This window comes from Anomaloglossus baeobatrachus, chromosome 4, assembly GCF_048569485.1.
Source record: "Anomaloglossus baeobatrachus isolate aAnoBae1 chromosome 4, aAnoBae1.hap1, whole genome shotgun sequence".
Lineage (NCBI taxonomy): Eukaryota > Metazoa > Chordata > Amphibia > Anura > Aromobatidae > Anomaloglossus > Anomaloglossus baeobatrachus.
In genome coordinates, this window is record NC_134356.1 from 172,943,549 (window position 1) to 172,969,313 (window position 25,765).

Sequence of the window (25,765 nt, forward strand, 5' to 3'; positions counted from 1 at the left end):
GCATGCAGGGTCCTCGTAAGACAAGTCCTCCTTGTGTGACCACCATATTGTATATACAACAGACAATGTGCATGTTCCTAGGACCTTTCAGTATGACTTCGGGGAAGACAGAGCCTTGATTTTCCTGCTAAAAAAAAAATCAAATTTTCCCCATAGCCATAGGACAGGAGGTAACTTGCTGATCGTTGGGGGTACTATTGCTGGGATCCCCAGTGATCCCAGGACCAGAGATTTGGAACCGTGTAAAAATGAGGCTCTGTAGCCCTGTCCTGAATGTTTCCAGAGCTCCAAAGACTCAATCTTGGGATCACTGGGGGACCTACATAGAACTCCTAGACAGCCCAGTCTAATTTTTTTGATACATGCAGGTTTAATTATATTAGGTACATGTACACTCATATACATGCATTTTAATAATTTTAATAATTTTCACAGTTACATTTTTCTTGATACAACATTTATTTTAGTATCGTTATATATTCATACACTCTATTTTTTGCGACACATGTAGGTTAATTTATATTTGGTACATGTATACCTATATATATGAATTTTTATAGTTGATGGGATATAATAATTGTATTTAAATTAATATTGTTTATATTTTTCACGTTTCACATTAATTGGATACAATAATTAAAATCACATTTTTTTCTACACTTATTATATAGATTTTTTATACATCATTAATATTTATATTAATTATGCATAAGTCACTTTATAGATATTTTGTCAACATAATATTTATAATTTTTATCACTATAATTATTAGTACATTGACTGTACTTTTCTTTTTTCACGTTTTTTAGTTTGATCTTATTTAATATTTGTATAAACATGTATATAGACATTTATATATATTCTTCAATATACATAGTTTATATATATATACTAGCTGTACTACCCGGCTTCGCCCGGGTTAATAACTGCTGTTAACAAAATAGAATGTATGAACAAAAATGTATTCTGCACACAAAAAACACAAAACAAATAGATATAAATGTAATTATAATGTCTGTGTCCCCCTCTGTATATATCTCTCTGTCTCTCTCTCTATCTCTTTGTCTGTCTGTCTCTTTCCCTGTCAGTCTCTGACTGTCTCTTTCTACATCTGTCTCAATCTCTTTCCCTGCCTGTCTATCTATCTCTTTCCCTGTCTGTCTATCTATCTCTGTCACTTTCCCTGTCTGTCTCTTTCCCTGTCTGTCTCTTTCCCTCTCTTTCCCTGTCTGTCTCTTTCCCTCTGTCTCTTTCCCTGTGTCTGTCTCTTTGTCTGTCTCTTACCCTGTCTGTCTCTTTCCCTTTCTTTCCCTGTCTGTCTGTTTCGTTGTGTCTATCTCTGTCTCTTTGTCTGTCTCTTTGCCTGTCAGTCTGTCTCTTTGTCTGTCTCTTTGAGTCTGTCTCTTACCCTGTCTATGTCTGTTTCTTACCCTGTCTGTGTCTGCCTCTTTCCCTGTCTGTGTCTGTCTCTTTCCCTGGCTGCATTGTGACATGCCAACATTCCATATAAGGGCATGGCTGCGCATTCTTCTGAAGTTCTGGCTGCACTGTGGCTCCCAGCTCCATTCACTTTAATGGAGGCAGTTTTTTTGGCGAATAACTGTAAAGCACGGGGTTAAAATTTCCCCTCAAATCATAGCCTATGACGCTCTCGGGGTCCAGACGTGTAAGTGTGCAAAATTTTGTGGTTGTAGCTGTGACGGTGCAGATGCCAATCCCGGACATACACACACACAAACACACACACATACACATACACACACACACACACACATTCAGCTTTATATATTAGATACTAGCTGTACTACCCGGCTTCGCCCGGGTTAATAACTGTTGTTGACAAAATAGAATGTATTAACATTCCCGGGATAGAATGTGTAAATAGAATGTATTAACGCCTGGGGTAGTAACTGTCTCTCTGTTTCTCTCCCATTCTCTGTCGGTCTACCCCTCTGTATCTCTCTCTCTCTCTCTTTGTTTGTCTGTCTCTTTCCCTGTCTCTCTCTCTCTCTCTCTTTGTCTGTCTCTTTCCCTGTGTCTGTCTCTTTCCCTGTGTGTCTCTTTCCCTGTGTCTGTCTCTTTCCCTGTGTCTGTCTCTTTCCCTGTGTCTGTCTCTTTGTCTGTCTCTTTACCTGTCTTTGTCTGTCTCTTTCCCTGTGTCTGTCTCTTTCCCTGTGTCTCTTTGTCTGTCTCTTTACCTATCTTTGTCTGTCTCTTACCCTGTCTCTTTCCCTCTCTGTCTGTTTCCCTGTCTGTCTCTGTCTCTTTGTTTGTGTCTGTCTCTTTACCTGTCTGTCTCTTAACCTGTCTCTCTCTTTCCCTGTCAGTCTGTCTCTTTGTCTGTCTCTTACCCTGTCTATGTCTGTCTCTTTCCCTGTCTGTGTCTGTCTCTTTGCCTGGCTGCATTGTGACACGCCATCTGTGTCTGTCTCTTTGCCTGGCTGCATTGTGACACGCCAACATTCCATATAAGGGCGTGGCTGCGCATTCTTCTGAAGTTCTGGCTGCACTGTGGCTCCCAGCTCCATTCGCTTTAATGGAGGCAGGTTTTTTGGCGAATAACTGTAAAGAGCGGGGTCAAAATTTCCCCTCAAAACATAGCCTATGACGCTCTTGGGGTCTAGAAGTGTGAGTGTGCAAAATTTTGTGGCTGTAGCTGCGACGGTGCAGATGCCAATCCCAGACATACACACACACACACACATACACACACATTCAGCTTTATATATTAGATATATGTGTTGTGTCCTATGTGTGTTTTTATATATGTATTGTTCAATAGGTATATATGGTTTATAAATGTACTTTCCAGCCTTTAAGTGGTGATTTTTGTATGCACATATCTGTTAATTGCTATATTTTTGGCCGTTCAAATGTAGACACTGTTTTCTTAAATAAATATATATATATTGTGAGGTAGCGTCGTCGGCTGCGCTGCAGAAGACACGGGATCCAGGCACCAAGGTTCACAGCACACGGTTTATTATCCCAAAGACAAAGTCCACAATAGTACATATGTGCCTTTCCGGCAGAGAACTCAGGGAGATGTGATCACTCCCTCACACCCGGCACACCTGCCCTCGTTCCTGTTTCCATTTAACCCTTCCTTAAGCCTGTAGGGAAACAGCATTAACCCTGTAGTGGATTTACTTCCTATCATGGAGTGAGCACAACCGGGGCGAGACATACCGGCCGTCATAGATAACCCCGGTCACAGTCTCACAATATATATATATATATATATATATATATATATATATATATATTTTCTTTTAAATACATTTTTTTTTACATATATTATTTATGTTTGATTACTGTATAACTTACCTGTGAATATGGATACGGTTTCCCTCAAACTCATGGTTCCTTGTCTTTGCTCACCAATACCATACTCTTTGACTTCTGAGCTATTGCGCTTGTGCGGGCGGGACGTTACCTAGACGCGTGTTGGTGTCTGTGCGGTGGCGGGGGTGCCTCTCTGTGTGACGTATTCCGGGTACGTCATCTATCTGAGGGGTAGGTCTGTCAGGGTTCGGACGCTTACCGCAGCGTGGTGCGTTGCCCCGACGACCGCAATTTCCGACATGACGGCATTTTTGGAGACAGCTGATTGGCTGTCTCCTATATAAAAGACACGCTAGTCACACTAATAACCACACCCCTTTTGAAGAAGCACGGCGGCGAAACGTACGTCAAGTGGGGTCCCTGCGGTAAATATATTTATTGTTCCCTGTGATCACATGTGGTGGTGACTTGTAATCCCTCTGTTTTATTGTCCTTGGACCTTTTCCACTTTATCATTGGCTGCGGTTCCTCGGTCTATACTCCATGTGGAGTGAGACTTAATTAGTGAGGACCCATTTGAATGTAGCAATTTCCCTGGATGTTTCCATTTGGATTTAGCGAATATTTCGGGTATTTACTGCCACCTTGTGGTTTTAGAACTTATTGCACTTTATACAAAACTATGTGATTACTTGTGGGTTAAATTTGTAAAAGAGAATTTTTCTACTATTTATTACTGCATGGACCAAGGTGTTTTCTTGTGTCTACTTCTTTCTTTGAATTTTAATCTTTCTTTTATTGTAATACATTAATAAAGATATATATTTTTATGTGAATACAATTATGGAGTGTTTTTGTATAGGTTATACCACTCTGGATCATAGTCTGAAATCAGACAGCAAAGAAATATGTAATATGTTCAGGACAGAAGACCCAGGGTCACTCTGGATCTCACAGTCTGAAATCGGACAGCAAAGCAATATGTAATATGTTCGGGACAGAAGACGCAGGGTCACTCTGGACCTGATAGTCCAAAATCAACAGCAAAGCAATATGTACTATGTTCAGGACAGAAGACCCAGGGTCACTCTGGATCTCACAGTCTGAAATCGGACAGCAAAGCAATATGCAATATGTTCGGGACAGAAGACGCAGGGTCACTCTGGATCTCACAGTCTGAAATCGGACAGTAAAGCAATATGTAATATGTTCGGGACGGAAGACCCAGGGTCACTCTGGACCTGATAGTCCAAAATCAGTCAGCAAAGCAATATGTAATAGGTTTTGAGAAGTAATGTGATTTTTGATGCTGTACCTCTCTATGGAATCCAGGTGGTACGAGTTGCTGAATGTTTTCTAAAGCCTGAAAAAAAACAGAATGATAAGTACACTAAAATATGTCAGTATAGAAATAAGAATATTTAGCTACTCAATATCCCATAAATACAGGGTCCAGGAAGCAGAGATCTGCGCTGCGGCATGCAGGGTCCTCGTAAGACAAGTCCTCCTTGTGTGACCACCATATTGCATATACAACAGACAATGTGCATGTTCCTAGGACCTTTCAGTGTGACTTTGGGGAAGACAGAGCTTTGATTTTCCTGCTAAAAAAGAAGGGAATTTTGTTTACTTACCGTAAATTCCTTTTCTTCTAGCTCCAATTGGGAGACTCAGACAATTGGGTGTATAGCTTCTGCCTCCGGAGGCCACACAAAGTATTACACTTAAAAGTGTAAAGCCCCTCCCCTTCTGCCTATACACCCCCCGTGTCATCACGGGCTCCTCAGTTTTAGTGCAAAAGCAAGGAGGAAGGCTAATAAATTGGTTTAAAGTAACTTCAATCCGAAGAATTTTCGGAGAACTGAAACCATTCAACATGAACAACATGTGTACAGAAAAAAACAACAGGGCGGGTGCTGGGTCTCCCAATTGGAGCTAGAAGAAAAGGAATTTACGGTAAGTAAACAAAATTCCCTTCTTCTTTGTCGCTCCATTGGGAGACCCAGACAATTGGGACGTCCAAAAGCAGTCCCTGGGTGGGTAAAATAATACCCCGTAATAGAGCCGTAACACGGCCCTTTCCTACAGGTGGGCAACCGCCGCCTGAAGGACTCGTCTACCTAGGCTGGCATCCGCCGAAGCATAGGTATGCACCTGATAGTGTTTGGTGAAAGTGTGCAGACTCGACCAGGTAGCCGCCTGGCACACCTGCTGAGCCGTAGCCTGGTGCCGCAAAGACCAGGACGCACCCACGGCTCTGGTAGAATGGGCCTTCAGCCCTGAGGGAACCGGAAGGCCAGAAGAACGGTAGGCTTCGAGAATTGGTTCCTTGATCCACCGAGCCAGGGTGGATTTTGAAGCCTGTGACCCCTTACGCTGACCAGCGACAAGGACAAAGAGTGCATCCGAGCGGCGCAGGGGCGCCGTACGGGAAATTTAGATTCTGAGAGCTCTCACCAGATCTAACGAATGCAAATCCTTTTCACATTGATGAACTGGATGAGGACAAAAAGAAGGTAAGGAGATATCCTGATTGAGATGAAAGATGGATACCACCTTCGGAAGAAATTCCGGAACCGGGCGCAGCACCACCTTGTCCTGGTGAAACACCAGGAAAGGGGCCTTACATGACAGCGCTGCTAGCTCAGACACTCTCCGAAGAGATGTGACCGCTACTAGGAAGACCACTTTCTGCGAAAGGCGAGAAAGAGAGATATCCTTCAAGGGCTCGAAAGGTGGCTTCTGAAGGGCCATTAGAACCCTGTTCAGATCCCAAGGTTCTAACGGCCTCCTGTAAGGAGGGACTATGTGACAAACCCCCTGCAGGAACGTGCGTACCTGAGAAAGCCTGGCAAGACGCTTCTGAAAAAAACACAGATAGCGCTGAGACTTGTCCCTTAAGGGAGCCGAGCGACAATCCCTTTTCCAATCCGGATTGAAGAAAGGAAAGAACCGTGGCCAAGGCAAATGGCCAGGGAGAAAACCTCTGATCAGAGCACCAGGATAAGAAGATCTTCCACGTCCTGTGGTAGATCTTGGCAGACGTTGGCTTCCTGGCCTGTCTCATAGTGGCAATGACCTCTTGAGATAACCCTGAAGACGCTAGGATCCAGGACTCAATGGCCACGCAGTCAGGTTGAGGGCCGCAGAATTCAGATGGAAAAACGGCCCTTGAGACAGTAAGTCTGGTCGGTCTGGTAGTGCCCACGGTTGGCACACCGTGAGATGCCACAGATCCGGGTACCACGACCTCCTCGGCCAGTCTGGGGCGACGAGGATGGCGCGGCGGCAGTCTGACCTGATCTTGCGTAACGTAACACTCTGGGCAACAGTGCCAGAGGAGGAAACACATAAGGAAGCTGAAACTGCGACCAATCCTGAACTAAGGCGTCTGCCGCCAGAGCTCTGTGATCGTGAGACCGTGCCATGAATGCCGGGACCTTGTTGTTGTGCCGAGACGCCATTAGGTCGACGTCCGGCCTCCCCCAGCGGCAACAGATCTCCTGAAACACGTCCGGGTGAAGGGACCATTCCCCTGCGTCCATGCCATGGCGACTGAGAAAGTCTGCTTCCCAGTTTTCTACGCCCGGGATGTGGACTGCGGATATGGTGGAGGCCATGGCTTCCACCCACATCAAAATCCGCCGGACTTCCTGGAAGGCTTGCCGACTGCGTGTTCCGCCTTGGTGGTTGATGTAAGCCACCGCTGTGGAGTTGTCCGACTGAATTCGGATCTGCTTGCCTTCCAGCCACTGCTGGAAAGCTTTTAGGGCAAGATACACTGCCCTGATCTCCAGAACATTGATCTGAAGGGAGGACTCTTGCTGAGTCCACGTACCCTGAGCTCTGTGGTGGAGAAAAACTGCTCCCCACCCTGACAGACTCGCGTCCGTCGTGACCACCGCCCAGGATGGGGGTAGGAAGGATTTCCCCTTCGACAATGAAGTGGGAAGAAGCCACCACCGAAGAGAATCTTTGGCTGCCTGAGAGAGGGAGACGTTCCTGTCGAGAGACGTCGACTTCCTGTCCCATTTGCGAAGGATGTCCCACTGAAGAGGACGCAGGTGAAACTGCGCGAAGGGACTGCCTCCATTGCTGCCACCATCTTCCCCAGGAAGTGCATGAGGCGCCTCAGGGGGTGTGACTGACTTTGAAGAAGAGATTGCAACCCTGTCTGCAGTGACCGCTGTTTGTCCAGCGGAAGCATCACCATCGCCGAGAGGGTATGAAATTCCATGCCCAGATATGTCAGCGATTGTGCCGGTGTCAGATTTGACTTTGGAAAATTGATGATCCACCCGAAGCTCTGGAGAGTCTCCAGAGTAACGTTGAGGCTGTGTTGGCATGCCTCTTGAGAGGGTGCCTTGACAAGCAGATCGTCTAGGTAAGGGATCACCGAGTGTCCCTGAGAGTGGAGGACCGCTACTACTGTTGCCATGACCTTGGTGAAAACCCGTGGAGCTGTCGCCAGGCCGAAAGGCAGTGCCGCGAACTGAAGGTGTTCGTCTCCTATGGCGAAACGTAGGAAGCGCTGATGCTCTGGAGCAATCGGCACGTGGAGATAAGCATCCTTGATATCGATCGATGCAAGGAAATCTCCTGGGACATTGAGGCGATGACGGAGCGGAGGAATTCCATCCGGAACCGCCTGGTTTTTACGTGTCTGTTGAGCAGTTTTAGGTCCAGGACCGGACGGAAAGACCCGTCCTTCTTTGGAACCACAAACAAGTTGGAGTAAAAACCGTGACCCTGTTGCTGAAAAGGAACCGGGACCACCACTCCTTCTGCCTTCAGAGTGCCCACCGCCTGCCTGAGAGCCTCGTCTCTCTCGGGAGGCGGAGATGTTCTGAAGAATCGAGTCGGAGGACGAGAGAAGAACTCTATCCTGTAACCGTGAGACAGAATGTCTCTCACCCAACGGTCTTTTACCTGTGGCAGCCAGGTGTCGCAAAAGCGGGAGAGCCTGCCACCGACCGAGGATGCGGCGTGCGGAGGCCGAAAGTCATGAGGAAGCCGCCTTGGTGGCGGTACCTCCGGCGGTCTTTTTAGGACGTGATTTAGACCGCCATGAATCGGAATTCCTCTGATCCCTCTGAGGCCTTTTGGACGAGGAGAATTGGGACCTGCCCGCGCCCCGAAAGGACCGAAACCTCGACTGTCCCCTCCTCTGTTGGGGTATGTTCGGTTTAGCCTGGAGTAAGGATGTATCCTTTCCCTTGGATTGTTTGATGATTTCATCCAGTCGCTCACCAAACAAGCGGTCGCCAGAGATTGGCAAACTTGTTAAGCACTTTTTGGAAGCAGAATCTGCCTTCCATTCCCGCTGCGTATTACCACTGAATTGTCGGACGCAACCGCCGTCCGGCTCGCCGAGTCCAGGACAGCATTAATGGCGTATGACGCAAATGCCGACGTCTGAGATGTTAAAGACGCCACTTGCGGCGCAGACGTACGTGTGACTGCCTCAATTTGCGCTTGAGCCGCTGAGATCGCTTGGAGCGCCTAGACGGCTGCGAAAGCTGGAGCAAAAGACGCGCCAATAGCTTCATAGATGGATTTCAACCAGAGCTCCATCTGTCTGTCAGTGGCATCTTTGAGTGAAGCCCCATCTTCCACTGCAACTATGGATTTAGCCGCCAGTCTGGAGATAGGGGGGTCCACCTTGGGACACTGAGCCCAGCCCTTGACAACGTCAGAAGGGAAGGGATAACGTGTATCCTTAAGGCGCTTGGAAAAACGCTTATCTGGACAAGCTCGGTGGTTCTGGACTGCCTCCCTGAAGTCAGAGTGATCCAGAAACGTACTCAATGTACGCTTGGGGAACCTGAAACGGAACTTCTCCTGCTGAGAAGCTGACTCCTCAGCCGTAGGAGCTGAGGGAGAAATATCCAACATTTGATTGATGGACGCTATAAGATCATTCACTACGGCGTCACCATCAGGTGTATCCAGGTTGAGAGCGTTCTCAGGCTCAGAATCCTGATCAGATACCTCCGCCTCATCATAGAGAGAGTCCCCCTGCTGAGACCCTGAATAATGCGATGATGTTGAGGGATGCTCCCAGCGAGCTCGCTTAGGGGGTCTGGGACTGCGGTCCGTGTCAGAACCCTCACCCTGGGATCTATGAGACCCTCCAGGAGCACATTGTTGTACCAACTGGGGGGGACCAGGGGGCAATGAATCAACAGTGCCCATGGTCTGAGAGACCGGTCTGGACTGCAAGGCTTCTAGTATCTTAGCCATAGTCTCAGAAAGTCTATCAGTAAAGACTGCAAACTCCGTCCCCGTCACCTGGACAGTGTTAACAGGTGGGTCTCCCTGGGCCACCATTAGCAGAGACTCCGGCTGAGTAAGTGCCACAGGGGCCGAGCATTGCACACAATGAGGGTCCGTGGAACCTGCCGGCAGTATAGCCGTACATGCTGTACAGGCTGCATAGTAAACTTGTGCTTCTGCACCCTTGTCTTTCGCAGACGACATGCTGTTATCTCCCCCGAACAATCCAGGAGGGTATATAGCCAAATTACAATAGTGCGACCGTACAGTGCAATGTATAGCATACAAGCATATCTCTATATGTGCACTTCGGCACTAGTGGGGTCAGCACCACAGGTGCTGCTTACCGCCCGCTCACAGCGGTTGTGTGACCACCAGAATCCCTGTCAGGGTCTCCCAAAGCTTGTCTCCTTTCTCAGCCACAGAAAAAACTGACAGGAATGGCTGCCGGTGTCCTGTGTAGAGGAGGAGGCCGTGGGCGTGCCCCAGAAAGTGCGGGAATCCGGTTTCACACTGTGCACAGTGAGAGGGGTGGAGTATGCAAAGCATGCTCCAGCTCTCAGCGCTGACGTGGTGTGCAGCGTCACGCCCTTCCCCTGACTGGCAGGCCTGTGGGCGGTAACGAAGTGAGACTAGGCCGCAAAAGCCGGGGACTAAAGTGATAAGCGCGGCCGGCATATAAGCCCCGGTCGGCGCGGAAGTCCCCGGCGCATTACAAGTCCCAGCCGCGCCTGAGATAAAAATGGCAGCGGCGGTTAGCGCGGCAGTCCCCCAATACACTAACACACCCAGCTACGCTGTAGTGTGCGATGGCACAAGTGCGGGCAGCGCCGCAGTCCCTGGCGCACTAACACAGCCAGCAGTGCTGCCGTGTGTCTGTGCGCGGTCCCCACGGGGACACAGAGTACCTCAACGTAGCAGGGCCGTGTCCCTGATGCGACCTCCTCGGATACTCAGCTCCATGTCCAGCAGAATCCCCAGGGGCTGTGGATGGAGCACGGTCTCTGTGCCTGTAGACCGATAGGATCCCACTTCACCCAGAGCCCTAAGGGATGGGGAAGGAAAACAGCATGTGGGCTCCAGCCTCCGTACCCGCAATGGATACCTCAACCTTAACAAACACCGCCGACAGAGTGGGGTGAGAAGGGAGCATGCTGGGGGCCCTAGTATGGGCCCTCTTTTCTTCCATCCGACATAGTCAGCAGCTGCTGCTGACTAAACAGTGGAGCTATGCGTGGATGTCTGACCTCCTTCGCACAAAGCATGAAAACTGAGGAGCCCGTGATGACACGGGGGGTGTATAGGCAGAAGGGGAGGGGCTTTACACTTTTAAGTATAATACTTTGTGTGGCCTCCGGAGGCAGAAGCTATACACCCAATTGTCTGGGTCTCCCAATGGAGCGACAAAGAAAATCAAATTTTCCACATAGCCATAGGACAGGAGGTAAATTGCTGATCGTTGGGGGTCCTGCTGCTGGGATCCCCAGTGATCCCAGGATCAGAAATTTGGAACCGTGTAAAAATGAGGCTCTGTAGCCCTGTCCTGAATGTTTCCAGGGCTACAAAGACTCAATCTTGGGATCACTGGGGGACCTACATAGAGCTCCTAGACCCCCAGTGATCAGTGATCCCCCATCGATAGATAGACGATAACTGGATTATTTAAGAATAATCCTAGAATTTATTTGTTTCCTAAATGTAATTTTTTAATTAGTCTTCATTAATAATTTTTTTTTTACCATTTTGCTGCTAAAAAGTCACACAAGTGCTACAAATCTGTCAGGGTTCCTGCACCTAATCCAGGTGACTGTGTCTGCCTTCCCCCTCTCTTCTTAAAGTGTAGGAGATAGCAGAAGGGAGGAGGCTGTACACAGATCTCCACGATGGCGAGTGTCACAGGTGACAGTCATGTGGTTTCTGGAAATAGAAGGTCACAGCGTTTGGCTGCGCAGAAGGCTCCCTGACTTTCTATTGTTCTGGCTGCGCCTAAGTACGGAACCTCCAGGGATTAGCAGTTGGTTTGGTCAGGGGTCACCATCTCCCCCTTCCCTAGATGCAGGGGTCCCCTTCACTTCCCTTTGCCACTCGCTTGGTCGTTCCCCATACCTAGCGTGACAGGGAGAGGAAGAAATCCATCTATAGTCTCAGGGAGGGCAGAGAAAACTGGCTGCATAAATGATGAAGATGAAATAAGTGCATGATGGAAAGTGAAAGATATACTGAAGGCAGCAGCACACAGAGCTCATATTGAGCCTATATTACTGACAGGCACACACCTCATTGTTCTCTTGCTCCAGTTTTTGTATTCTTTTATGTCGTACTTCTGCAATTTCCTCAAATCGTCTCGTACTTGGGCTGGTGGGACCTGACGAAGAGCATTGACAGACAAGGTTTCTGCTATGGATGGTGCAAAAGGATTATACGTAGATGAAAAGTAAAAAAAATATACGAAACCGAAAAAATAATACAGTGACATTATTAGCATCCATGCTGCTTACAAAACAGTACTAGAGGGAAAATATCAGATACAACTGCATTAACTAAACTGTGCCCAAAGGAGAAGAGCAGGGGCCTCGTAGGCAGCATTCACCAATCTTTCCAATGTTCCTTTCTTCTTATCTGATCCACTAGTCTCATAGTGCAGAACCCGTCCTATAAAGGTGGGTACACGCCATATTTACAAAGGTTTCCATTACCTGCTTAAATTTATTATCCTCCATGTACTGCTAAGTTTACCCCCAAGGAAAGCAGACACCCCCTAAATGAATCACACTTACCAGACCCCAAACAATTACAGCTGGCAGGTGAATGGGCTCTGACATACAAATCTGCATCGCTGTCAAGTCCCACTGCGTTCTACAGCGGTTGACTTCCCCTGGTGACTGGAGGCCGTATCACTCTTGCAGAATGATACTGGTACCCGATCTGTTTGTGAGAGCTGCAGTGCAATGCAGCTGGAACAGCGAGGACCTGACAGCAACGCAGATCTCTGTGTGAGAGCCCATCCACCATCAGCACTTGCCAACTGTAATTGTTTGGGGTCTGGTGAGTGTCATATTTTTTTTTGCAGGAGGAGGGGGACAGTTTCATTTTTTTGGGGGGTATGGCTGCTTTCTTTTGGGGATGTCTGCTTGTTTTCGGGGGTGGCTGCTTTCTTTTAGGGGTGTCGGCTTTCTTTTGGAGGTGTCTGCCTTCTTTTGGGGATGTCTGCTTGTTTATGGGGGTGGCTGCTTTCTTTTGGGGGTGTCTGCTTGTTTTTGGGGGTGTCTGCTTTCTTTGATAGAAAGTTCTGTTGTATTCTTTAACTTTCTTAGCTGCTTGGACACTTCCTTATGGAACTGCAAGAAGGGTTTTTTTTAAGTAGGCCTTATATTTTAAGCATACTCAAAAAAGCCCCAAAAATCTTACTAGGGCTTATTTTTGGGGTAGGTTTTTTTTTAGGGAAAGTATTAATCTTATGACTTTCCCCCAAAGGCAGATGGGTAAGCAGAGGAATGATTGGGCTGTTTGAATTCTACATGCCTTATCCTTTTGTCCTTAAAGGGAATCTGTCACCAGGGTTGTTTGCCACCTAATCTGAGAGCAGGATAACCTAGGGGAAGAGATCATGATTCCAGCGAAGTGTCTTACTGGGCAGCTTTGTGTAGTTTTGATAAAATTACTGCAGTAGATGATTAGAGGACTGCTTGGCGTGCTGCAGGTAGTCCAGCATATTCATGATCTCTGTAAAACTGCAGAGAAAACATTGATTTTATCAAAATAACAGCAAAAAGCTCAGTAAGTGAGACATCGCAGGAATCAGGGTCTCTATATCATGCTGCTCTCAGATGTGGGAGCAAAAACGTGGTGACAGATTCCCTTTAAGGGAGATAAGCTGCCACTAAAGGTATCTAGCATCCTATTACCTTATGAAATGGAATGAAAAAAGGGACATCTGCTTTACTTTTCCATTAGGAGACATCAAGCAAAAAGAAAAATGCTTTCTTAAGGAGGTATTTCTGTCGCGGGCGGGGAGGGCGCTGCGCTCACCATGCTCGGGTCCGGCTCTGGGCTGCTGCTTGCTCGCCGCTGCTCAGTGGCTCGAGCGGTGGGCCGGATCCGGGGACTCGAGCGGTGCTCCTCGCCCGTGAGTGAAAGGGGGTAGTTTGGGGTTGGAGGGTATGGTCCGTGACGCCACCCACGGTTTGTGGTGAGGTTGGACACCACCGCTGCTAGTGACGGGGATCCCGGGAGCGATGGCGGGGAGCAGCTTGGATGTTGTTTTCCCCCTCCGTGGGTAGGGGTTGGTTCTCCCGGGGCCCGGTGTGGTATGACGGGGGAGGCAGGGTTGGCGAGGTGCAGGGTCGCAGGGGCAGCGCGGTGCCAGACGGCACGGTGGTACTCACTCAGCCAATGACAAATACAGAGTCTCCGGTAAAACAAACGGCTGGATGGACGGGTCCCGCAGCCGGCTGCGGTGGTCACTCCCGGACGGGTGGTGGTGGCTGCCTTTCCCTGCACCTGTGGTGTGTTTTTGGCCCCGATAGCTTCCCACCGGTAACCCGCTCCGCAGCTTGGATAGATGCCGAGGGAGCCCCTTTTGCCCGCAAGCTCTGGCCCTGGGAATTGTAGCCTTGGCGGTGACTGTATTTCCCTTCTTGGTTTGGACGGTTGCCTTCAATCGGGTCTTAGCGACGGGAACCTCCGGGGTTTCCTAGCAGCAAACGGATTTGACCGGTTTAACGGCGACTCCAAGCCTGGTCGGGGTCCGTAGGCCCTGCCGAATGGTGCTGGCTTCTCTTCGCTCCCCGGTTCGGTACCGGCGGGCCACCGCCCGACCCCGGTCCTACGGTTCCGCGTCGATCGGCCTCTCCTGCAGACGGCCACCACCGTCTGCCAACCTTGCTGTATGTGCCCGGGCCACGTACCCGGACACGGTCAGACTGCTCCTCACTTGCCACTTACTCCTTCACTCTCCCTAACTGATCTCTACACTGACTTCCTTTTCCCGCCTCCAGGACTGTGAACTCCTCAGTGGGTGGGGCCAACCGCCTGGCTCCACCCCACCTGATGTGGACATCAGCCCCTGGAGGGAGGCAACAAGGATTTGTGTGTGCGGCTGATGTGCCTAACCGGGGTGTGGGGTGTGTTGTTGCAGTACCTGTGACGTCCTGGCTTGTCCAGGGCGCCACATTCCCCCTTGGTTAAATGCAGACCGTCCGCGGGCTGCCCGTCCATCACCGGTTTTATTTTTGCAACTGAAAAAGATAAATATACGGTAAACGGCAAACATATTAACATAAGCATTTTTCATGAAACTTCCCTTAACGGGAGGCACTTTCTTTAACGTTACTAACGGTGCATTTTTATTAACAACACACGGCTTCCGCTCTCTCCCACCCAAACAACCTGGCCCTGATGCTGCCCCTAAGAAAATGGGCAGCACCCCTTGACCCCAGTCCAGTTCCAGGCTGCCCGAGCGGGTACAGGTACGGTATTTCATACCCTACGGTCACTTCAGGGGACCCACGTCCATGGGGAACCCCTGACCCCCGGAAGATGGCCACCGGCCCAGGTGGTGGCCGGGCCCCAGCCTACTCTGCTGCGGGCTCTTCCTCCAATCTGCCTCTCTGGAGGCGGCAACGGAATAAAGCCAATTATTTACATGCCACAAGTTTGTGGTTGCCCTGCAAGTTCTCAGGCATGTCCGTAAGCAGTTCCTTACGCAAACGGTGCAAAGGGTCCCTTCGGGGACTACTTGCCGGCAACGGCCGGTTCAATCACGGTTGCTAATCAGGTAACAGTTCGGTTGATTCATTTTCATTTACTCATTCATTTAACTCACATAACGGTGCTGATGGTCCCAACGGGGACAACGGTGAAACGGGGGACCGCTGACTCACGTCAGGTCCACCCCACAGACCGGGGGAGGGGGCTGGGCTGGTGCTTGGGGCTCCTGGCTTCTTCTCAGTTTGGCGTCAAGGGCAAACCAGCCCCTCTCTCCGCAATGTGGCGTGTACTGGACCAGATCCCCTGGGAGCAGGTTACGGCCCGGGTGGTCCTCCGGTAAGTGGGCATTAACGTCCCGGCGGGCTACGAACACTTCGGCCTCCAGGCCCGGCTAAAAGATGAATCCGTACCCCCGATGGACATCAAACTTCCTTACTTGCCCCTCGTGGATCAGGCCCCGTACCCGGAAGGTGGCTCTGCGGAGACTCTCCTTCTCCTGGATGGTGCGGGCTATAACTTCAGCTCTCCGCTTTTCTCTCTCCGCAATTTCTCGGCCTAGCGGGGTCGGTTCCCTGTCCCAGTAAGGGGCCACTGCTTGCCCCTGCGCGCGGGTTGGGCCCCGCGAGACTTCCACCACGCTGCCCATCACTGGCGCCCTCTGTGGAAGGTCCCGCAGTGTCATGGCCTGGGGCGCTGCCTCGCAGCAATGATCCGGCGCAGCCTCAGCCGAGGCGTGGGGAATGGGTACAGGGTTCCTCTCCCGCTTGACCTCCGCCTCCTCCTGCACGGGACGGACTGCCGGAGCCGGTACGGGACTAGGCACGGTCACTGCAAGTGCCTCCGGTACATCTCCGCTGACGGGCACGGTCTTCGGTAGCTTCCAGGGAAGCAGTTCAGGACGGTCACGGGCTTCTGCTGCAGGTCGGTCCGCTTGGGCGGACGGGCAGGGTACCGCTACCGGTTGGGCGGGTAGCGGGCCTAATGGCGGGGCAGTAGCGACTACCACAGGTAGCGGGAGAGGCAGCAGGGCAAGCGGGTGTAGACCGAGCCCCTCAGCCGCAGCGGCCGATCCCTTGGGAATACAGGGGCGTGGGTCTCTTACCCGCTCCTCCAAATCTTCCTCCACCTCGCGTCTCCGTATAGCCGCCACCACGTCCGCCATGTCGGCCTCCCACTCCTCCAGGAGGAGCTGCACACGGAGCTGCAGGCGGCTGCTTAGCTGGATGGTCCGGACTTCCACCCACGCCGAGGTACCAGGCGCGGGGACTACGGTGTTGCCGGACGGGCTATGCATTCTTGCAGCGGCCTCTTCCAGGAACCAAAGATGGCCGCAGGGTCCTGGCGTCCCTGCTTTTATAGCCGCGGTTTACATGCGGCCGGACGCCATCCGTCCCCCCTTGGTCTTTTCTCTGCACCTCCTCTTCAGGGGCGGAGTCTCGGCTTTCGCGCCTCCACTGCTCGAGAAGACAATCGAGCGGGGAAATCTTCGCGCCCAAGATGGCGGATTCTGAAACTTTTCGGCCGGACACCTCCGGCGGGACATAAGGCTCACCTCTACCAGCCGGTAGAGCGGTAAGATCCTGTTCGTGACGCCAAGTTGTCGCGAGCAGGGAGAGCGCTGCGCTCACCACGCTCGGGTCCGGCTCTGGACGCTTGCTGTCGCTTGCTCGCCGCTGCTCGATGGCTCGAGCGGTGGGCCGGATCCGGGGACTCGAGCGGCGCTCCTCGCCCGTGAGTGAAAGGGGGTAGTTTAGGGTTGGAGGGTATGGTCCGTGACGCCACCCACGGTTTGTGGTGAGGTTGGACACCACCGCTGCTAGTGACAGGGATCCCGGGAGCGATGGCGGGGAGCAGCTTGGATGTTGTTTTCCCCCTCCGTGGGTAGGGATTGGTTGTCCCAGGGCCCGGTGTGGTATGACGCGGGAGGCAAGGTTGGCGAAGTGCAGGGTCGCGGGGGCAGCGCGGTGCCAGACGGCACGGTGGTACTCACTCAGCCAATGACGAATACAGAGTCTCCGGTAAAACAAACGGCTGGATGGACGGGTCCCGCAGCCGGCTGCGGTGGTCACTCCCGGACGGGTGGTGGTGGCTGCCTTTCCCTGCACCTGTGGTGTGTTTTCGGCCCCGATGGCTTCCCATCGGTAACCCGCTCCCCAGCTTGGATAGATGCCGAGGGAGCCCCTTTTGCCCGCAGGCTCTGGCCCTGGGAATTGTAGCCTTGGCGGTGACTGTATTTCCCTTCTTGGTTTGGACGGTTGCCTTCAATCGGGTCTTTGCTGCTAGGAAACCCCGGAGGTTCCCGTCGCTAACGGATTTGACCGGTTTAACGGCGACTCCAAGCCTGGTCGGGGTCCGTAGGCCCTGCCGAATGGTGCTGGCTTCTCTTCGCTCCCCGGTTCGGTACCGGCGGGCCACCGCCCGACCCCGGTCCTACGGTTCCGCGTCGATCGGCCTCTCCTGCAGACGGCCACCACCGTCTGCCAACCTTGCTATATGTGCCCGGGCCACGTACCCGGACACGGTCAGACTGCTCCTCACTTGCCACTTTCTCCTTCACTCTCCCTAACTGATCTCTACACTGACTTCCTTTTCCCGCCTCCAGGACTGTGAACTCCTCAGTGGGTGGGGCCAACTGCCTGGCTCCACCCCACCTGGTGTGAACATCAGACCCTGGAGGGAGGCAACAAGGATTTGTGTGTGCGGCTGATGTGCCTAACCGGGGTGTGGGGTGTGTTGTTGCAGTACCTGTGACGTCCTGGCTTGTCCAGGGCGCCACATTTCCATCTCGAATATTTGTTGCCTATTCACAGAATGAACCCGGTGTCACTAGAAATCTCAAGTGTTCTTGAGGTTGATGGGATTTGTATCTACTACACATTGATAGTATATCCTATGGATATGCCATGTATGTACAAGGTGGGCGTCTGTAATATAAGAGCCTATTGGCAACTTTTTCCACTGTATGTAGATTGAAAGGGACAGAGGAATACATTGGGAAATCCTCCTGACACATAAGTGGAACATATACTTACTTTAACAAAGACAGCTGCACTCTGAAATGTTAAAGCATGCCAGCATTTCAGAGTGCAACTGTCTATGTCACGTTGAGTTTTGCAGCCGTTCAGACTGCATGTTGGGACTGCCATCAGTTTTTTTGCCTATATAATTCTTTACACATCTAAGACGATACTGTTATTATGGGGTGTGGGGTACCCATGGGTGGTATACCTCCCCACCTCACCACCACTGCCAAATCACAAACATCATTGCAATCTTACTAATAGGTCTGCAGTTCTGAAGGACGAATCTCGCTGCTTTTTGTAATTTGTCATCCTGTGACTCCTCCAGAATCTGGTCCATGAGGGAAAGTCCGTGGCTTTTCAGCAGTTCATATTGATTTGCCTCTGTGGAATGAGACACTTATTAAAAACAGTTCACACTATGGTACTGATCTCATATCACTGATCTCGTATCGCTCCACCGCTGTGTAAATGTTATTGTGTCGGAGCTGTTGCCATGAATGTTTTCCAGAAACAGAGCAGCATGTGGGTCAATAAAATATGAATGCAGAAGAAAGGATAAACCGTATCAAACCACAGTTATTTCTCACGAGATCCTACAATGCCCTTTGATTTCATTTGTGGGAAATGTGAAAAGTAGAAGTAGATCTTTATATTTTGCATCATGTTTATATAAGTACAGATATAAAGGTGCTATCACAATGTATTCTTCCCCGCGTTCAGTGGTCCCATCCGATCCCCCCACAAAACGGGATTCTGAACTTTTTCCATTGACTATAATGGTGCAGATGGAAGCATTGTGTGCACCATTTTCGAGCCTATATGCCTACTGGAGGCAGACACTCAGATGTAGTAGACTACCTGGTTGATGTGATGTAATTATTGTGATGTAACGCATGGGTGACATCACGCCAGGAAGAGCGGTCCTCAGGTCTCCTGTCCAGCGGTCACAGATCACTGACGACACGGATCACTGACGCGACCAATAAACCAGATCCGGCGAATCGACTCGCACCATCTCTAAGGCCCTCTTTACACGTCTGTGATCTCTGGTACTTATGAAAACGGACGTCATAAGTACCGGAGACATAGACATACACAGACCCATTAAAATCAATGGGTTCATGCACACATCCATGTTTTCTCACGGACCCGTCTCCATGTGGCGCACACACGTGTCCTTGTGCTACACATGGGGACATGTCCGTTTTCCTCTGGAAGCACTGATGTCACACGGCCCGTGCACTGATGTGATCCATGTTACATCAGTGTGGCACATACTGGAGAAAACACGTGTCTTTGAAATATAATGATTTTTTATTATCACCCGTCTTCGGCGCTGCTGTCACTAGCTTCCGGGCTTGCTCATTATGCTCATACATATTCACTGCACTACAGACCCAGAAGCAACAGCAGCGCTGGGGACAGCAGCGCCGGGGACAGGTGAGTATAGACGTTCCTGCTGTCTGTGTGCTATCACAGATAGCACATGGATAGCACACTGACAGCACATGCTGAACACACACACACGAAACACGCACACACATACATACCCACACCACGGACCATGAAAACGTGCGTGTCTATCACGGACGTGTGAACGGGGCCCTAATGGAAACTATTGACCATTGTAGAACACATACCGCAGTCTTCTGTGAGGTGTCCGATGGTGCGGACAATGCTCAACTTGTATTTTTCTTCCAGGTTTCCGCAGGACAAAAGACTCATCAGACTTGATATTATACTGTGATTTTCCAGGTGACGGATAGCCTCAGCTAGGAAACAAATAAATCATAGTACCAATGTTACTATACGTTCTCTATTATATCGCTACTATTTTGTGTTGATCAGGTCCCAGAAATGTTTTGATAGTTGGCTTCAGTGTAAAATTTCACCTAATGCCACTTTACATCTCATTCATTCCTGCATCTGAGGCTTTTCTTTCCAGCAGACTCCATTATACATCAATAGGTTCCATTGGGGACAATAATATAGGGTGTGAGATTAAATGATTTGTTGTTTAATTACATAGTGGAAAATCTGAATTGAGAATGTAGATGTGAACACTTATGCTGGTGTCACACATCCGTGTAGCTCGGACTTAGTACAGACTGACTGTGGGTCTCCTGCCCTGAAATCGACAGTCTTGTAAATGCCTATGAGGCTGCTGAATTTGGATCAGGAGACCTGTGGCTATTTCTGACATCGTGGTCCATACTGTGTGATATCGGCCACAATTTAATATCAGTTTCCTATATATAGTTGTACATACCAACATAAGGATGGACTGACATCCAGGCATTGGATTTATTCTCTGTGAGGAGCATAAGCCTCTCGCTGAAGTGAAGCGCTACTTATGAGCATATTTTTGCAATGAGTTTCCCCAGGTCTAATATATCACGATGGGTGGTAACAGAGGCATAACTAGAGTCCGATGGGCCCCGCTGCAAAGTTTGAGCCTGGACCCCCACCCATATGCTGGTCAGATGTATGGGCCGCTATAGCGCTCTAAATCCTATAAAGACATATCAGTTTCTCCCCTCCCCCTTCATTTTGTAGTACTGCCCCCAATCCTGGACTAATGTCCCCCATCCTGGGCTACTTCCTGGTGAATATGTCCCTCATCCTGGTGTATGACCTCATCATGGCTATATCCTAGTGCAGTCATGGCGAACCTTTTACAGGCCGAGTGCCCAAACTGTAGCCCTAAACCCATTTTTTTTAGTGCCAACCAATCCTATTATATAAATAATTGATTGTAACCTTACCTTTGTCGTCTTCTCCTCAGCAGGGGACATCACACTCATGCTTACCACACACTGAAGCTGAGCCCCTGCCCTTTCCAGACACAGCAGTTGGATTGATCTTTTTGGAAAAAATTGCAGCATATTAGACAGAGATTTTAGCCTGGAATGCAATCAGATGTCACCCTGTAATCCACATCTACATTTCAAAGTCTGAACACCCTGAAATCCCATAAAGACGTACGAGTTGCCCCCTCCCCTTCATTGTGTAGTTCTGTCCCCCTTCCTTGCCACTTCCTGGTAAACATCACCCCCATCCCCATCCTGATATATATATTTCCTACATTCTGGTATATTTGTCCCCATCATGGCCCCATCCTGGTAAATGTCCTCCACTCTGGTAAATGTACCCCATCATTGTAAATGTATCCCATCCTGGCATGTTCCCCCATGCTGTTAAATGACCCCATCCTGGTAAATGTACCTCATCCAGGCATGTGGCCTTATCCTGGTAAATGTCCCCTTTCCTGGTAAATGTCTCTTTTCCTGGTAATTGTACCCCTTCCTGCTAAATGTTCCCCATCCTGGCATTTGTCCTCATCCTGGCATGTTCATGTACCCCCATCCTGGCATATTTCCCCCCATCCTGGTAAATGTATCCCCCATCCTGGTAAATGTACCCCTTACTGGCATGTTCCCCTTCCTGCTAAATGTACCCCATCCTGGCATGTTTCCCCCCATCCTTGCAGCCATGTTTCCCCCCATCCTTGCAGCCATGTTTCCCCCCATCCTTGCAGTCATGTTTCCCCCCATCCTTGCAGCCATGTTTCCCCCCATCCTTGCAGCCATGTTTCCCCCCATCCTTGCAGGCATGTTTCCCCCCATCCTTGCAGTCATGTTTCCCCCCATCCTTGAAGCCATGTTTCCCCCCATCCTTGCAGCCATGTTTCCCCCCATCCTTGCAGCCATGTTTCCCCTCCATCCTTGCAGCCATGTTTACCCCCATCCTTGCAGCCATGTTTACCCCCATTCTTGCAGCCATGTTTACCCCCATCCTTGCAGCCATGTTTACCCCCATCCTTGCAGCCATGTTTACCCCATCCTTGCAGCCATGTTTATCCCCATCCTTGCAGCCATGTTTACCCCCATCCTTGCAGTCATGTTTACCCCCATCCTTGCAGTCATGTTTCCCCCCATCCTTGCAGTCATGTTTACCCCCACCCTTGCAGTCATGTTTCCCCCCATCCTTGCAGCCATGTTTCCCCCCATCCTTGCAGTCATGTTTCCCCCCATCCTTGCAGCCATGTTTCCCCCCATCCTTGCAGCCATGTTTCCCCCCATCCTTGCAGCCATGTTTCCCCTCCATCCTTGCAGCCATGTTTACCCCCATCCTTGCAGCCATGTTTACCCCCATTCTTGCAGCCATGTTTACCCCCATCCTTGCAGCCATGTTTACCCCCATCCTTGCAGCCATGTTTACCCCCATCCTTGCAGCCATGTTTACCCCCATCCTTGCAGCCATGTTTACCCCCATCCTTGCAGTCATGTTTACCCCCATCCTTGCAGTCATGTTTCCCCCCATCCTTGCAGTCATGTTTACCCCCAATCCTTGCAGTCATGTTTCCCCCATCCTTGCAGCCATGTTTCCCCCCATCCTTGCAGCCATGTTTCCCCCCATCCTTGCAGCCATGTTTCCCCCCATCCTTGCAGCCATGTTTCACCCCATCCTTGCAGCCATGTTTCACCCCATCCTTGCAGCCATGTTTCCCCCCATCCTTGCAGTCATGTTTCCCCCCATCCTTGCAGCCATGTTTCCCCCCATCCTTGCAGCCATGTTTCCCCCCATCCTTGCAGACATGTTTCCCCCCATCCTTGCAGCCATGTTTCACCCCATCCTTGCAGCCATGTTTCACCCCATCCTTGCAGCCATGTTTCCCCCCATCCTTGCAGCCATGTTTCCCCCCATCCTTGCAGTCATGTTTCCCCCCATCCTTGCAGTCATGTTTCCCCCCATCCTTGCAGCCATATTTACCCCCATCCTTGCAGCCATGTTTCCCCCCATCCTTGAAGTCATGTTTCCCCCATCCTTGCACGTTTCCCACATCTTTGCAGCCATGTATGCCCCGTGCTCTGTTTGCCCCGGGCTCTGTTTGCTTTCCCCCGTGCTCTGTCGGTTTGCCCCCGTGCTCCTATGTTTGCTCCCCATGTGTCCCCCGTGCGCTCCATGTTTGCCCCGTGCTGGCTCTGTCCCCTGTGCTCCCATGTTCCCCCGTGCGCTCCATGTTCCCCCGTTGCTGGCTCTGTCCCCTGTGCTCCCATGTTCCCCCGTGCGCTCCATGTTCCCCCGGTGCTGGCTCTGTCCCCTGTGCTCCCATGTTCCCCCGTGCGCTCCATGTTCCCCCGGTGCTGGCTCTGTCTCCTGTGCTCCCATGTTCCCCCGTGCGCTCCATGTTCCCCCGGTGCTGGCTCTGTCCCCTGTGCTCCCATGTTCCCCCGTGCGCTCCATGTTTCCCCGGTGCTGGCTCTGTCCCCTGTGCTCCAATGTTCCCCCGTGCGCTCCATGTTCCCCCGTTGCTGGCTCTGTCCCCTGTGCTCCCATGTTCCCCCGTGCGCTCCATGTTCCCCCGTTGCTGGCTCTGTCCCCTGTGCTCCCATGTTGCCCCGGTGCTGGCTCTGTCCCCTGTGTTTCCATGTTCCCCCGTTGCTGGCTCTGTCCCCTGTGCTTCCATGTTCCCCCGTGCGCTCCATGTTCCCCCGGTGCGCTCCATGTTCCCCCGGTGCTGGCTCTGTCCCCTGTTCCCCCGTGCGCTCCATGTTCCCCCGGTGCTGGCTCTGTCCCCTGTTCCCCCGTGCGCTCCAAGTTCCCCCGGTGCTGGCTCTGTCCCCTGTTCCCCCGTGCGCTCCATGTTCCCCCGGTGCTGGCTCTGTCCCCTGTGCTTCCATGTTCCCCCGTGCGCTCCATGTTCCCCCGGTGCTGGCTCTGTCCCCTGTTCCCCCGTGCGCTCCATGTTCCCCCGGTGCTGGCTCTGTCCCCCACACCTTGGCACAGCCACACACAGCTTAAAAATAAAAAAAAAAACTCACCTTGCAACACTCGCGCCATCGCTGCGTCCTCAGTTCAGTTCCCGCGCGGCCACAAGACACCGGCACCGCCTACTGACGCTCCTCCGTCTCCTAGGCAACAGGCCTGCAGCCCAGGAGAGGAGGTGTGTCAGAAGGAGCAGAGATGTCCTCTGCTAAACACCAATTTGCACTGTCGGCGCGACCACACCGATAGTGTAAATTGGTGCAGTGTGGCGACAGCGCGCGTGCCAACAAAAAGGGCTCTGCGTGCCCAGTCTGGCACGCATGCCATAGGTTCGCCATCACTGTCCTAGTGTATATACAGTATATCCCCATCATAGCCCATCCTGACATCCTAGTATATATCCACATCCTGACCCCATCCTGGTACATATGTCCCCATCCTCATATGTATGTCCCCATCATGGCCTCATCATGGCCCCAACCTGGTATAGATGTCGCCATAATGGCCCTATCCTGGTATAAATGTCATCATCATGGTCTCATCCTGGCATAAATGTCCCCATCCTGGTATACATATCCCCTTAATGGGTCCATCCTGGTATATATAACCCTATCATAGTCCATCCTAATATATATCCACATCCTAACCCCATGCTGGTACATATGTCCTCATCATGTCCCCTGTTGTGAACACATTTGGACTGGGTTCCAGTTTTGGGCTCCCTCTTGTGGCCAATGCTGGTAGTGGAGTTGGCTTGCTTAATAGAAGCCAGACAGCCGATGAGGATTGGAAATTGGGTTGTTCTGACTGGCCTAAATAACTGTGTAGTGTTCTCTTGTTCCTGGCCGGTGCTCAATGTTTTCTCCTGTGTTCTAGGATATCCTAAAGCCAGCCTAACCTTTTGTTTCTACCTGGACTCATTACAGATAAGTCTGGTCTTTGTACCCTGCTAATTGCTTCCATTTACTTGTTTGCTGTTTAGGTACTTAAGCTAATTTTCTGATTTTTGCTTGTGCGGAGTCTGGGTGTAGTTGGATCATTCTCTACTGGGAATGTCTGTGTACCTTGCTTCATTTTCTGCAGTATTTTTTGTTTTGTCATGCTTGGTACTGATTTTAGTGCCTCCTCTATATTAGTGTTTTGCTTGGATCCCAGTAACACCAAAGTACTGATATAGTAGGGGCAGAGTCCATGTAGACTCAGTATTTTTCCATATCAGGCGTGTTGGTATTTTCTAGGTTTTTGAACGTATGCAGACAGTGCTCTTTTCTATCCTTTCCTATATAGATAGTTTGGGTCTCATCTTTGATGAATCTGTTTTCTTCCTGTGTATTGGGTTTCCATAAATCACCGTATTCTTTATACGTGGGGGGCTATCTATATCTTTGGGGGACTACTCCGAGGCAGATTAGCTTTTCTTGTATTTCTCTCTATAGGAATAATTAGCTCTCCCGCTGTGTCGAGGCAACTAGGTCATCATAGGCACGTCCCACGGCTACTTCTAGTTGTGTGTCAGTGTGAGGTCTGCAGTCCGATAAGATTTCAACCACTCTGGTAACACTCTGGGTTTCCCAGTTTTTGTCCTTTTTTCGGATCCTCCTCGGTCACTGAATCATAACAGGCCCAATCCTGATATAGATGTCTCCGTAATGGGCCAATCCTGGTATAGATAAGACCATCATGGTCCTATCCTGCCAAAGATC

General features: G+C 50.6%; 1 protein-coding gene across 1 annotated transcript in view; it reads right to left on the reverse strand.

The window, feature by feature from the left end:
* Positions 1–4,540: 4,540 nt before the first annotated feature.
* Positions 4,541–25,765, reverse strand: part of LOC142302351 (telomere repeats-binding bouquet formation protein 1-like) — a 78,528-nt gene continuing 57,303 nt past the window's right edge. Inside the window, exons 13-16 of the mRNA XM_075343410.1 lie at positions 19,934–20,065; positions 18,549–18,674; positions 11,838–11,926; positions 4,541–4,648 (exon numbers count right to left, since the gene is read on the reverse strand). Of these exons, the coding sequence (XP_075199525.1) occupies positions 4,541–4,648; positions 11,838–11,926; positions 18,549–18,674; positions 19,934–20,065 (455 nt within the window). The remainder of the gene's footprint in view (positions 4,649–11,837; positions 11,927–18,548; positions 18,675–19,933; positions 20,066–25,765) is intronic.